Source organism: Scyliorhinus torazame, chromosome 11 (genome assembly GCF_047496885.1).
Source record: "Scyliorhinus torazame isolate Kashiwa2021f chromosome 11, sScyTor2.1, whole genome shotgun sequence".
In the NCBI taxonomy this organism is placed as follows: domain Eukaryota; kingdom Metazoa; phylum Chordata; class Chondrichthyes; order Carcharhiniformes; family Scyliorhinidae; genus Scyliorhinus; species Scyliorhinus torazame.
In genome coordinates this window covers 173,988,940-174,004,623 of record NC_092717.1, presented here as the reverse complement: position 1 = coordinate 174,004,623, position 15,684 = coordinate 173,988,940, and the positions used below count along the sequence as shown (strand labels likewise).

The following is a 15,684-nucleotide window of genomic DNA, read 5'->3' as shown; positions in this document are numbered from 1 at the left end:
CCTCCTCGCCAACGTTAAGTGCAGTGTATCCCACCTCTTAAGATCCTCCCTGGCCTCCTCCACCAGCTTTGTTAAGTTCCACTTATGGAGCCCCGTCCATTCCCTCGCTACCTGAATCCCCAAGTACCTAAACCTATCCCTCGCTACTGTAAATGGCATCCCCCCAAATTAGCCCGTTGTGCCAGCTCATTCACCGGGAATACCTCGCTTTTCCCTACATTCAGCTTGTATCCCGAGAACCCTCCAAACCTCCCCAACAGGCCCATAATCTTACCCATACTCTCCAACGGATCCAAAACATACAGCAAGAGGTCATCGGCATAGAGTGATACCTGATGCTCCCTTTGTCCCCTCATTATCCCCTGCCACTCTGCCGACCCCCTGAGAGCCATCGCCATCGGCTCTATGGCCAGCGCAAACAGCAGCGGCGACAGCGGGCACCCCTGCCTCGTAACCCTGTGTAAGTCAAAGCTTTGTGAGCTCATATCATTCATCCTCACCCTCGCTCTTGGCACCACATACAGCAATCGCACCCATGCCGTAAATCTCGGCCCAAACCCAAACCTTCCCAAAACTTCGAACAAGTATCGCCACTCCACCCGATCAATGCTTTCTCCACGTCCATGGACACCACTACCTTCAGTACCAGAGCTCTCGATGGATTCATCACCACATTCAACAGCCATCTTATATTACTCGCGAGCTGCCTGCCCTTCACAAAGCCTGTTTGATCTTCTGCAACCACCCCTTGAAATGAAATGAAATGAAAATCGCTTATTGTCACAAGTAGGCTTCAATGAAGTTACTGTGAAAAGCCCCTAGTCCCCCTGGACACAATCCTCCATCCTCCCCGCCAACAACATAGCCAATACCTTCACATCCGTGTTCATAGTGATATGGGTCTATACGACCCACATTCCACTGGATCCTTCCCTTTTTTTGAGATTAGTATGATTACTGCCGCTTCATCATCTCCGGTAACTCCCCCTTCTCCAGTGCTTCATTAAACACCCCCAACAGATGTGGTGCCAGGTCCGCTGCAAATTCCTTATAAAATTGTGCCGGGTACCCATCCAGCCCAGGGGCCTTCCCCGACTTCATACCCCTGATACTATCCAGCACCTCCCTCAGCCCCAGGGGCTCCTCCAACGCCTGCCTCTTTGCTTCCTCCACTTGGGGAAATTCCAGCTCGTCCAGAAACCGCCCCATGCCCCCCTCCTCTCCTCCTGGGTCTGCCTCATAAAGTCCCTGGTAATACTCTCTAAATGCCTCATTTATCTTCCCTGGCTCTGACACCACATCCCCAGCCCCAGTCCGGATCTTCAATATTTCCCTGGATGCAGCCTGCCTCCACAGCTAGTGCGCCAGCATGCGGCTCGCCTTCCTTCCATACTCACAGCTGCTTTCTTACCTACCACTGGTAAAGGGCTTGTTCATAATACATGTGGTTAGACATTAGTTTCTGCAATTGTCATATATTGAGACTCAAATGAAGACAGGTGCTACCATGGATCCGAAAAAGAACACAATGACTATCATTAGTAGCAATAGTCTGCTGAGGAGACACCTGTAAGGAACAAAGAATAATACAGCACAGGAACAGGCCCTTCAGCCCTCCAAGGCTGTACCAGTCATGATACCAACCTTTTCCAAAACCCTCAGCACTTCCTTGTGCCATATCCCTCTATACCCATCCTATCCATGTGTTTGTCAAGATGCCAATTGAACGTCGTTAATGTATCTGCTTCCACAACCTACCCTGGCAACGTGTTCCAGGCTCTCCCCACCCTCTGCGTAAAAACCCTGCTTCACACATCTCCTCTAAACTTTGCCCCACAGACCTTAAACCTATGTCCCCTGGTGACTCACCCCTCCACCCTGGGAAAGAGTGTCTGCCCATCCACCCTATCCATGCCCCTCAAAGTCTTGTTGACCTTTATCAGGTCACCCCTCAACCTTGGTCTTTCTAATGAAACAGTGCGAGTCTATTCAGCCTCTCCACATAGCTAACACCTTTCAGACCAGGCAACATCCTGGTAAACCTCCTCTGCATCCTCTCCAAAGTCTCCACTTCCTTCTGGTAGTGTGGCGACCAGAATTGTGCGCAATATTCCAAGTGCGGCCTTACCAAGTTTCTACACAACTGTAGCATGACTTGCCAGTTTTTATACTCGATTCCCCGTCCAATGAAGGCAAGAATTCTGTATGCTTTCTTGATTACCTTGTCCACTTGTGTTGCCACCTTCAAAGGTCTATGGACCTGCATGCCCAGATCTCTCTGACTTTCTATATTCCTTAGTTTTGCCATTTATGGTATATTTCCCCTCTATGTTCGACCTACCAAAATGCATTACCTCACATTTGTCCAAATTAAACTCCATTTACCATTTCTCTGCCCAAGTCTCCAACCTATCTATGTCCTGCTGTACCTTATGACAATCCTCAACACTGTCTGCCACTCCACCAATCTTGTGTCATCTGCAAACCTATTAATCAGACCAGCGACATTTTCCTCCAAATCATTTATGTATACTAAAACAACAGAGACCCCAGCACAGATCCCTGTGGCAGACCACTGGTCACAACCTTCTATTCAGAAAAACACCCTTCTACTGCTACCCTTTGCCTTCTATGACCGAGCCAGTTCTGTATCCATCTTACCACCTCACCTCTGATCCCGTGACTTCACCTTTTGTACCAGTCTGCCATGAGGCATCTTGTCAAAGGCTTTACTGAAGTCCATGTAAACAACATCCACCACCCTTCCCTCATCAATCACCTTTGTCACGTCCTCAATAAATTCGATCAAGTTAGTGAGGCATGACCTCCCCTTCACAAAACCATGCTGTCTTTAGCTTATGAGTCCATTTGTTTCCAAATGGGTTTAAGTCCTGTCCCTGGACACTAGGTTGCAGGTATTCCTTTCTCTGGCTCCGTTTCCAGGCCTCCTCTTCCTGTCAGGTGTTCTCGCAGAATTGTGACTCTTCCATCATTTTTTTTGTTTGTGTTAGTTTTATAAATTAGAGTACCCAATTAATTTTTTCCAATTAAGGGGCAATTTAGCGTGGCCAATCCACCTACTCTGTATATCGTTGGGTTGTGGGGATGAGAACCATGCAGACACGGGGAGAATGTGCAAACTCCACATAGACAGTGACCCAGAGCCGGGATCGAATCTTGGACCTCGGACCAATGAGACAGCCATGCTAACCACTGCACCACCATGCTGCCCCTGACCCTTCAATCATGAGGTTCCTCCAAGCCGGTCACTTCTGAGCAAAGATCTCCCAGGCAGTAGCATCTATGTTCCATTTCCTGAGGTAAGACTTTAAGGTGTCTTTGAGGAACTTCCTTTGTCTTCCTCTTGTTTGGGATCCTTCCTTGAGCTGGATGAAGATTTGCTTTGGCAATTGGGATTCTGACATCCTAAGGATGGGCGGCCCAGCGGAGTTGGTTTTGCATGATCATGGCCTCAATACTGGTGCTATTGACTCTTTCAAGGACACTAGTGTTAGCACGCCTGTCCTCCCAGCTGATTCAGAGCTGAAGTACATTTGGATTTTGCAATGTACTTTAAGCTGTGTTGTTTAAGAGTCTCCCTGATGTAATGTTCATCTTGAAAAGCCTCAGCGATTACTTCAAATACTTTAACAAAGATTAATGCCTTAGTTGACATATGTAAGCCTCCTGTGAGCTAATGTGAACTCTCTGACAGGTATTGCAGCGAACCCACCCCTAAGAATGTACTGCCAAAGGTCGTCCTGAAATGATGTCAGAGATGTGTGCCAGGATACTGCACTTCAGCAGTCGCTCCTTTTGGACGTTGAGCTTGTAACATATACAGTTGATATGTGAAAACCCTCCCCTTACATCCCCTTCCCCCCTTTTAACAAACAGACAGAACTGTGTGTTTGTGCAGGAAAATATATTTTATTGACTGTTGTGTTTAAGTGAGAAAATATATTTTATTGCAAGAAATTTTTTCAAGTTGAGGTCGTTTAATGTCATTGTTCAGCTGAGAAAGTTAAAAGTTAAGTTAAATGTGGGGATTTAGCCATACTGATCAGCAAGAGGACGAGATTTACAGAGACCAGGATGGTTACAGACCCAGGATCATGGTCAGTGGTGTCCTGGAAGGAGTGGTGCTGGTAAATGTGTACACCCCCGGCTGGGATGACACAGAATTTATGAAAAAGACCATGGCGGAAATCCCCGACATCGACACACACGAACTGATTATGGGGAACAACTTTAACTGCGTACAGGACCCACTGACCGACCGGTCAAACCCCAGAACGGGGAAAAAGACAGGCATGCCTAGGGAACTGGGGGCATTCATGGTGTAGATGGGGGCGGTGGATCCGTGGAGGTTCCTGCAAGCGGGAGAAAAGGAGTTCTTGTTTTTCTCGCAGGTGCACAGGGTGCACACCCGCATCGACTTCTTTGCAGTTGGGAAATCAGTGCTTCCAGGAATCATAGGAGCAGAATACTCCGCGATAGTCATCCCGATCTTCATCCCCAAGGCCTTCTTCCAAAACATAAACAGCTTAATCATGGCATTTGTGTAGGTTGGGGGGGAGGGGGTAAGAATCCGAAAGTTCCCAAACCAATGCTGCAAAGGAGGAAAATCAAAGGTGGCCTGGCGTTACCATGGGCAGCAACGGCGGAGAGAGTGAGGGGATGGATACACAAACCCAATTCCGAGTTGGTGCGGATGGAGGTGGCCTCCTGCAAGCAGACGACCCCCCGGGTCCTGGCTACAGTAGGACTCCCACCCCCCTCGATAAAATATACATCAAGCCCAGGCGTAGCAGCCACACAGAAAACCTGAGCCCAACTAAGACAGCACTTCGGGCTGACCAAGATGTCCCCCATGGCCCCCATCTGCGGTACCAACAGATTCCCTCCAGCCATGCTCGACACCACCTTTAAGAAATGGAGACAGGACAGAGGTATGCTGACAGTTAGGGACTTTTACATAGGAAACAGATGGTGATGCTAAACAAACTGACGTAGGAATGGGAACTGCCGACAGGACAGGAAATGAGACATCTACAGATAAAACACTTCCTCCGCAAAGAGACAGTAGGATAACCCGAGTCCCCGGAGACCACACTATTAGAGGACCCGATGAACACGGACAGTAAGGAAGGGGGGACTCTGCGGGAAAATATACGGACAGCTACTGGACAGAGCTCGAACACCACTGGACGAGACCAGTCAGAAATGGGGGGACGAACTGGGGTTAGAAGTGGTTTGGAGACTCTGGAGCGAAGCACTGAGCAGGGCCAACTCCACCTCCTCCTGCGCAAGGCTCAGCCTCATGCAGTTCAAAGTGATGCACAGAGCACACCTGACCAGGACCTGAATGAACAGGTTCTTCCTGGAGGTGGAGGACAAATGTGAACGGTGCCAGAGGGGCCCGGCCAACCACCCCCACATGTTCTGGACATGTTCCAAACTTGCTGGGTTCTGGACAGCCTGCTCCAAGGCAGTGTACAAGGTTGTGAGGTGAGGGTGAAGCCATGCCCAAATGTGGCAATCTTCGGGGTATCAGAGCAGCCAGAGCTACACATGGGAAAAAGGGCTGACACCCTACCTTTCGCATGGGGACAGTTTGTCGGCCTGTTCCAGAACCTGTTCGAGGCCAGCAACAATGAGTAGATAGAGAAACTGGAAAGTTTAAAAAAAAGAGAGGAAAAAGAAAGAAAGGCAAGGAGGAACCGCAGGAACGCCGCACCCGGGGGTAGGGAGGGAAGGGGAGGAAGGACTGGAGAGGCACAAAAGAGGCAACGTGGGGGGGCAAACCTCCCCCCCCCCCCCCCCCCCCCCCCCACCCATCGACAGCAGAGTCACGGCCGAAGCCTGCGGGGGGAGAAAAGAAAGGGGGAAGGGGAGGAGAAGGGGGAACACCCCCCCCCAGACCGACCAGGGAGGGCACTATCCGACTCAGCGTATAGTCCCCCCCCCCCCCCCGCCCCCAGCCCGCCTCTCCCTGCCCCCTCCACACACAAGGGGGGTGGGCGGGAGGGGGCAGGATGAGGCGGGCTAGGGGGAGGCGGGGTGGACTATACGTTGAGTCGGATGGCGACAGACTGTATATAGAAAAATACAAGGGAAGAAAAGGACAAACCTTTCTGTATTGTACAGTAATTGAAAACAAACGGCAATGTATATAGTTTTGAAAATGCCAATAAAAAGATTTATAAAACAAAAAGTTCAGTTAAATGTTAACTGGTTTCAAAGTTCTGTATTTATTAAATTATTTTTGTTAATAAATGTCTTCCATCAATCTTTACACGTTTCTACAAATGTCTTACTGAAACATCAAAACACATTTAATTATGCGATAATTATAAATGATTACGATAATTGAAGTAAACAAGGCTGAAACATAATAACACAGGCAACATGGTGGCACACTGGTTAGCACTGCTGCCTCCCATGTTAAATTCTGACCTTGGGTGACTTTGTGGTGTTTGTACATTCTCCCCGTGTCTGCATGGATTTCCTAGAACCATGGAATAGAACCATACATTGTTACAATGCAGAAAGAGGTCATTCGGCCCATCATGTCTGCAAGGTGGCGCAGTGGGTTAGCACTGCTGCCTCACGACGCCGAGGTCCCAGGTTCGACCCCGGCTCTGGGTCCGTGTCCGTTTGGAGTTTGCACATTCTCCCCATGTTTGTGTTGGTTTCGCCCCCCCAACCCAAAGATGTGCAGGGTAGGTGGATTGGCCACGTCAAATTGCCCCTTAATTGGAGAAAATGAATTGGGTATTCTAAAATTAAAAAAAATATATCTGCACTGACTCTCTGAAAGAGTACCCTACCTCTACCCGGTACATCCCTGAACACTAAGGGGCAACTTAGCATGGCCAATCCACTTAACCTGCACATTTTTGGACTGTGGGAGAAAACCAGAGCACCCGGAGGAAACCCACACAGACACTGGGAGAGTGTACAAAGTCCAGACAGACAGTTACCCAAGGCCGGAATTGAACCCGGATCCATGACGCTGTGAGGCAGCAGTGCTAACCACTGTGTCGCCACCATTTCCTCCAGGTGCTCCGGTTTCCTCCCACCGTCCAAAGATGTGCCGGTTAGGTGTATTGGCCTTACACATTTGCTCCTCAGTGTCCAACGGTTAGGTGGGGTTATGGGTTTAGGATGGGGGCTTGGGCTTGGATAGGGTGCTCTTTCGAAGTGTCAGTGCAGTGGGCCAAATGCTTTCTTCTGAACTGTAGTGATTCTTGATTCTATAAACACAAATCTAAAAAATAAATCTGACGAGGGCAGTGACAGGGAAATGCTCCGGGGAGCATTTTAAAATCGTATGACCATAATCTAAATTAAAACCTCGGAGCAATTTTAAGCATCCCACTTGTAAAGATATCTAATAATATAGTGTAGATTTAAATAGTTTCACAGATTTAAAACAAATAACCAAACCTATGTTCACTTATAAATAATCACCTTTAATCATAAAAAATAAAAATTACTTTAAAAGAATCAATAACAGCAATGCCTGTATAAAAGAAAGAGCAAAACACCTGTTAAAAAAAGCTTTAAAACACTTGTTGAATATGTTGCCTGTTGTGTTCAATCTAAATTGTGTTTAAATGCCTGCTTTTGTCATAAGCCCCGTCATAAGGGGGCATGGTTGCACTCCTGTGCCATGCTGGAGTCTGCGCAGACTGAGGCGCTGGAGGCCTGAGGCTGCCATACCAGAGGCAGGTTCATTGCATTATCTGAGTGCAGGTAAATGCGCATTTTTCCCTTTTAAAATTGGTGACCTGTGGCTTCCTGCCACGAGCTGTAAGTTACGGGCCATTGTGTGATGCTGCTTGATTGGCAAGTATAAGTTCATCCTTGATGATAGGTAGCAAGTTCTTTGCAGTCATTAATGTCAATACTGTCACTCTTCAAGAGTGTCTACAAAGTGCTCCTTTGTCCTCCCTGGAACATTGCCAATTCAGTGTTAGGAGAGGACCTATCATTGGCCTATCTATCTATTCTAATTTTGCAGGAATTTTGCCTTTATTCATTTTATTCTTTCATAGGTTATGGGGATGGCTGGAAAGGCCAGCACTTTTTGCTCATTCCTAACTAAACGCTAGGCCATTTCAGAGGGCAGTTGAGAGTCAACCACATTGCTGTGCGTCTGGAGTCACATATAGGCCAGAGCAGACCAGGTCTGGATGGCAGATTTCCTGTCCTGAAGTGCATTAGCGAACCAGATGGGTTTTTATGAAAATCGATGATAGTTTCATGGTCACCATTACTGAGACTAGCTTTCAATTCCAAAATTATTATATGAATTTAAATTCCACCAGTTGCCATGGTGAATTTGAACCCAAGTCCCCTGACCATTAGCCTGGGTCTCTGGGTTACTCGTCCAGTGACATTAACACTGCCAAAATCTACCCCAAGAATTCTTGTGGACATGGTTTCAGGAAGGACATTACTGTTTGATAGTCTTCTAATTTAATCCAGCTGAGGCATTATTGCTGGAATGATGACCGGGTAATTGCTGCATCAATCATGCATGGAGACCGCCCTGCCATAAATGCCTGGGATTGATTGCATACACATAATTTGCTACATGTACCTATCCTCTACACACTTGTTTTCCTGGCGAAATATCAATTTATTTCTATATCAATCTTAATCTGTTGCACTTTGTAGACACGTTGTTGAAGATAATGCATTTATATAGAATTTCAAAAGGTATTTGATAAAGTGACGAATGTGATATAAAATAGTTACTTTAGAGTTACTAGTTAATGTAATGTAGAAATAAGCCACTTTGATTTTTGCAGTTAGGGACAAAGGAATTTGAGACCGCATGGAAAAAGCAGGAAGAGGTGTGTCTATGAGAGTGAGACTGCATTGATAGGGGCCAGAGAAAGGGATTGGAAGTGAGCCAATCAGAATAGATCGAACAGGTCAGGAGGGACATAGGCTGACCTATGTCCGTCGAGTATGTGAAACTTGATACCATTTGAATTGATTTTGCAGAGATCTCTTTGTCTTTTAGTCAGTCGTTTTCTGGAGTGTAAGAGGCAGGATGTCCTGTTACATTTCTGTAAGATGATTCAAGCTTGCAAGCTAAATAAATAACTTCTGTTTACGTGCGAATCCGTCTCAACTTTTATTGAGGCCAGACTGACAGAGAAAGAAATTTGGAGATCAACATTTGGTGCCGAAAACCGGGATTTCTCTGGGCGATCCTGATCCAACTGCGAAATCAGAATTAGACTGATTATGAACAGGAGGACGGGAACAAAGGGCCCTCAATGTAGAAATGGAAAACGACCAGCATTGATTGTTCCCCTCTTCTTATCGTCTGATTAGTCTGGTCACTCGCGGTTGGCACAGAAAGACCGCCTCGACGAAATCACAGGTCAGTCTGGGGATTAGCACTTTAATTGATGGGATTTCATATTGTTGTTTCGGCTTGGGTTAGGGTTTTGGGCTGATGGGACTTTAAATAATAAAGGTTCAGTCTATTATTAGGGTTCAGAGGCTGATGTGACTTAAATAATAAAGGTTCAGTCTATTATCGGGGTTCAGAGGCTGATGTGACTTAAATAATAAAGGTTCAGTCTATTATCAGGGTTCAGAGGCTGATGGGACTTTAAATAATAAAGGTTCAGTCTATTATATGGGTTCAGGGGCTGATGGGACTTCAATAGATGGGGGTTCAGTCCAGTATAACTGTTTTTAAATCTGAAGATGGTTCAACTCTATGTGTGAGTGTTTTAAATATATAGTTGATTAAGCTAAAATTGTCTCCTTGGACTGTAAAGTTCCGAGGTCTAGTTGAGATTGTGAGGTTGAAGCAGAAGTCTCTCAAAGGGTTAACAGCAGCAGGCGGAGTTGAAAACAGACAGTGCTTCTCACTCAGGCCTTGAGATAACAGCACCAGTCTGCAGTGTAATCGGATACCTTTCCTTTGAGTCAGTGAACACCAGCAAAGTTACGTTTTGAATTAATTAAAGGAAACCAGTGGGTTTCTCCACCTCTTTGATAAAAGTTATTATTTTCGAAAGCAATTGATTGAAATTGCCAGAATCTTAAATTTTACTTACTTGAAATAAGGTTTATCTCATTTTATCTGGAGATTAATAGAAACTTAAAGAAGATCATGGACACCATTTTAAAAAGTGTCAATCTGGAGATGATAATTGATTTTGCTAATACTTATGATAGTTGATTTTGCTAATACTTATGTGTATGTAACAGAAAAAAAACTTGTTAAAAGAAAAAATTGTTAAGATAAAGAAATAATTAAGTTGTAAATGTTATACAAGTTTGTGTTAAGCAAATTGTAAATTTAGTTCTGAGTTGAGATCAGAGCTAAGCTTGCAAGTTGCAGTAATTCAATTTGAATTTTCAAACATTTTTAAGTTTTAAAAAAGAAGAGAGCAAATAGAGAAAAGAAGGACACAGATCTTGAATGCGTTGAATAGCACATTTCAAAGGCCCATAAATCTTTCTGTTATCTTAGACCTAAAACCTAGGAAGATTGATGAGCCATAGGAATGTCTGGGGCGTTTTAATGAAATCTACCGGGGGCAGTCAGGCGATTTGCTGTATCAAAATGGTCAGAATTCCCCTCAATACTGTGCTATGTTAATGCATTGCCTACCACCTTCTGTGGTTACTGCTGTGAAATGTAATAACATGAATTGGACGGAGAACGACCCTTCCCAGATGGCAAGGGCAGTCAGATTTTACTGGAAGGAGGGTGTAGGCCAAGAAGGAGGCTCAGTTACAAAGGTTAAGACTGAGTATGTAATGAAAAAGGATGATCTGCGATCCCAACAAGCGGCAGAAATGGTAGTTTACCAGCAGGAGCTCCAATATAGTGACTTTGGGTGGGTGGATCAGCGAAGAGGAGGATGAGACAACAGTGCTATATTTCTATCACCCCCCAGTGGTGGACGTTAGACATTGAACAGCCACTATCACTGCATCACGTTACCCTGGCCTATGACAGAACTGGACGAAACAGGGAGTTGGAGGACAAATACCGGCCATTACTTGAGACCGAATGGCCAGTCAAGGTTACAGCCACAGTCACGGGAAAAGAAGGTACAGCCGATTTTGTTACAATATCACCACATTTATGGCCACAGTCAGCTTCGGTAAGCCCTCATATTACACGTCAGGTCCATGACCAGTACCATGCCAGGGATATGGGGCGAATGGTCAGCATCTTACCGCAGCTCGTCAGAATAGGTATGAGATATACCTTTTGAACAATCCACGTCTGACATTTAAACACTGTACCACTATCAATCCAGCCTGTTTTCTTAGTGGTCCCCCTGTCCATGAAGACGCACCTGGCCACGACTGTTTAGCCTTGATTCAGGAAACTACCACAATAAGGGGCGATTTGAGTGACATTTCGTCAGAACAACCTGACATGATTATGTGTGGTCAAATATCCCACCGGGGTTTAGTTAATGACCTACTGCAGGCCCTCCTTCTGCCAGCGCAGATTTCCGTTATTAAATGCGCTGCCCACACGAATGGTACAACCCCAGTTGACGTTGGTAATGAACGAGCAGATTGTGCAGCGCGCACAGCCGCACAAATTCAGCAAGTGATGGTGCCTAAAATGTTAAGTCAGACTAAACGATCTACTATGAATGTGTCTGCTTCTGACAAGCCAATGCCAGACGTCATAAGGTTACAGGAGGACGCTCCTGAGAGTGATAAACAAATGTGGAAACGGTTAGGTTGTACATATGATTCTGTTTCCTCTTTATGGACCACGCCTGCACATCAGACTTGTATGTCTGATGTACTGGCTTTATGGGTCATCGAATGTGTACACTTTGCAACTCATTGTGGGGCTCGGGGGACTAGTGATTTGTTGCTGGACACTTGGTGGCACCCTAAAATGCAGGGGTTGGCCCAAAGTATCAGTAATCGGTGTTTGATTTGTCAGCAATATAACACCGGAAAAGGTATCCCTTGTGGGAAGGGGCAAACCCCGTTGCCCAGTGGTCCCTTTGAGACGCTCCAAATGGATTACATTGAGTTGGAAAGGTGTCAATGTTATAAATATGTTTTGGTCATTGTGGATGTGTTCAGCAGATGGGTTGAGGCGTATCCGACTATCTATAGTAAAGCTGTTACTGTGGTTAAAGTCTTGATGAGGGAAATCATTCCCCGGTACGGTATACCAGCTCAGTTAAGTTCTGATAATGGGCCTCATTTTATTGGACAAATTAACAAGGAGTTTTGCTCCCAGTTGGGCATACGCCAGCAGTTACACTGTGCTTACAGACCGCAGGCAGCCGGGGTGGTTGAGAGACACAATCAGACCCTCAAAACTAAATTGGCTAAATTAAGAGCAGACACGGGACTGACATGGCTTAAGTTGCTCCCCGTTGCCCTCTTCCAGCAGCAGGTTACACCTGCGGGACCAGCCCGGCTCTCTCCCGCCGAGATTCTTTATGGCAGGCCTCTTAGAACTCCTTGGAGCCTGCAGGTTCCCAGACGGGTTCAGTTTCATCAGATGACTGAAGAAATGACCACCTATGTTCTAGCCCTTACGCAAGTGCTCAAGGAACTCCATGGCCCAGTCCGTGCGGCTCACCAGCCATTGCCCAGTACCTAGCTCACTTTCAGTCCAGCCCGGTAGTTATGTAATGGTCAAAAATTGGACTAGGAAGGGGTCGGAGCCGCGATGGGACGGGCCCTTCCAAGTTCTCCTTACCACCCCCACAGCAGTTAAAGTGGAGGGGCGAAGTGCTTGGGTCCACCTACATCACTGTAAATTGAGTCCATCTCCACTACTGTAAAAGGTCGGATACTAACCTGCCTCCCTTCTCCAGTGCTATTTTACAGGTGTGGAGCATGATGGAGTGGCTACGCATCGTCTGTCTGATATTTGGCCTCACTTCGCTTGGCGTGTTATTGGCGATGGACATGGAAAAGGGGAATATTATGTATCTGTGTAGCCCCAACCAATCTACAAGGATACATCACCTATGCACAGGTGATGTTCTTCACTGCCCCCATATACGAGGACATGGTATCGACTCATGGAAGGTCATCAAAGTTAAGGAGAATGCGGGAGTCATGAAGCAGCTGCACCGGCCCCGGCGATGGGAAGGGAACATTATATGGACATTGCCTTGTTTTTGGAATACATGTAAATTTGATTTTGGATGTGTTAAAAGTGGTACAATAAAGGTAACATCAGGCTGTCAGAAGAGTGTAGGAAGAGACCATGAGAAAGAGAAAGGGACTAGAGAGAGGACGGGGCGTGTGAGAAGGGAAGTACAGCTAGAACGTAGGTTACCGGGAGATGCACTTAAGTTAATTAAAGGCCAAACTGAGGAAAACCCGGGTAGTATGAATCTCTTCTACCAGATTTACCACCGTCTGTGTGGCCAGGGACGGGTTGTCTGCTACCCAAACCCCGCAGCGGTGTCTAGGTTATTTTCTGTTTCACCGCTTTGGGGCACTCCCCAAACGGTGGTTCATTGTCAGCGTTCCGAGCCATTGCCCGAGCAAGTCACTCTTCCTTACGATCCGGATTCAGCACCACCGGCTATTTGCCTTCCCCTTCCTCGGGATAATTCCCATTCACAGTACGATAGGCTGCGACGGTGGAGGGCGTACATACCTAGCCACTTCACTCCCAATAGGGATTCCCGGTCGTACGAGAATTGCTTCAGCAGTGAAGGATATGGCTGTTTGCTGGTAGAGGTGGACACAAATATAACATGTCTGTTTCCCACCTGTACGGACAGGAGGTGCCATATCACCCAGGCGTCTGGCCAATGCGTTTGTTATAGCACCACTTGCGTTCCATTGAACGCTGGCCTCCAGCTCCTTTGTGGCTGGGCGAATGTCTCTCATATCACTGTCGGGAATAGGGCTTTCCGCATTGCTGGGCGGCCCGAATGGGCATTTCAAAATTGGATAAACTGGGCTACTGGGAGGTCCTTACGCAACCGATATGCTGATTGTGATGCTAGTCTCCACACGGAACAAGGATACTACTTTTTATTTAATGGTACGGCGACCAACGTTTTGTCACCCCATTTCCCCGCCGAATTGCTATAGGGACTCTAGTCCCTACCACAGTCCCCTGCCCTTCGGCGTGGAACCTGCAGTCTCTGCTGAATTTTGCGAGAACTGGAAAAAACCTCAGGTTCTTGCACCCAACCGGGGCCACTCAGCCGGGTGGGGCATTCTGAGCGTATTGACACTGGGAGGTGTGGGGGGTTCCTTGGCTGTTAGTGATCGGAATTATTTTATTTGCGGCCTTACCATCTTGGGAAATGAAACCTTGGGAGCCCTCGGGGCAATAACCAAGGAGTTGTCTCAGCTGCGGTTGTTTGCAATGCAGAACCGGTATGCTCTTGACTATCTTCTGGCCCGTGAGGGTGGGGTATGCGCCATAGTGCAGGGCAAGTGTATCATGGGAGTTCAAGACTTGACCGCTAACATTACTAAATTTATGGATCGCATACGGGATCACTTGGACGGGATGCAGGATCCTGACTCTTGGGGTAACTGGGGATCTGGAGGATGGAAGGACTGGTTGATAAATATGGCCATGTATCTAGTGGTAGCTATCGGCTGCATCTTTGTGGGCCTGGCCATCCTTAAATGTGTGATGGGTAGAATGCTGGGTGCACTGGATCAGATCACCGCCCCAATCACCGAGAAAAAAAATTTAACTGTTAAAATCCATGAGGGTGAAGCAGATGAAGGGGGGCTAAGACAGGAATTGGAAATGCAGCGACGAATCTTTTTAGATGAGGAACCGTAGCTATAGATTGGATAGTTCGGTTATCATGGAATGATAAAAGGAGGGAATGACGAATGTGATATAAAATAGTTACTTTAGAGTTACTAGTTAATGTAATGTAGAAATAAGCCACTTTGATTTTTGCAGTTAGGGACAAAGGAATTTGAGACCGCATGGAAAAAGCAGGAAGAGGTGTGTCTATGAGAGTGAGACTGCATTGATAGGGGCCAGAGAAAGGGATTGGAAGTGAGCCAATCAGAATAGATCGAACAGGTCAGGAGGGACATAGGCTGACCTATGTCCGTCGAGTATGTGAAACTTGATACCATTTGAATTGATTTTGCAGAGATCTCTTTGTCTTTTAGTCAGTCGTTTTCTGGAGTGTAAGAGGCAGGATGTCCTGTTACATTTCTGTAAGATGATTCAAGCTTGCAAGCTAAATAAATAACTTCTGTTTACGTGCGAATCCGTCTCAACTTTTATTGAGGCCAGACTGACAGAGAAAGAAATTTGGAGATCAACAAAAGTACCACATAATAGACTTGTTTGTAAAGTTAAAGTCCAATGGATTAAAGGGACAGTGGCTAATGGATATGAAAAGCAGAGACTAGTGGTGAAAAGTTGTTTTACAGACTGGATAAGAAAGTGCAGTGGTGTTTCCCAGGGATCAGTATAAGACCCATTGCTCTTCATCTATGTAAATCACCTGGACTTGCATATATGGGGCATAATTTCAAAGCTTGCAAATGACAAAAAAAGCTCAGAAATGCAGTGAACAGTGAGTATGATAGTAACATACTTCAGGAAGTCATAGGCAACTTGGTGAAATGTGCAGTTTTATTGTAGATGTAATTAAATGTCGAGATGCTTAAGTGATGCATTTTTGTCGATAAAATGAG

The 15,684-nt window shown here is 46.3% G+C and overlaps 1 protein-coding gene across 1 annotated transcript in view; it reads left to right on the top strand.

Annotated features, from left to right (window-relative positions):
• The window catches only part of LOC140385653 (uncharacterized), a 38,752-nt gene extending 23,501 nt beyond the window's left edge, over positions 1-15,251 (top strand). The window contains exon 2 of the mRNA XM_072468030.1: positions 12,855-15,251. Coding sequence (XP_072324131.1) covers positions 12,877-14,094 — 1,218 coding nt within the window. The 5' untranslated portion in view covers positions 12,855-12,876 and the 3' untranslated portion in view covers positions 14,095-15,251. The remainder of the gene's footprint in view (positions 1-12,854) is intronic.
• The last annotated feature ends 433 nt before the right edge of the window (positions 15,252-15,684 follow it).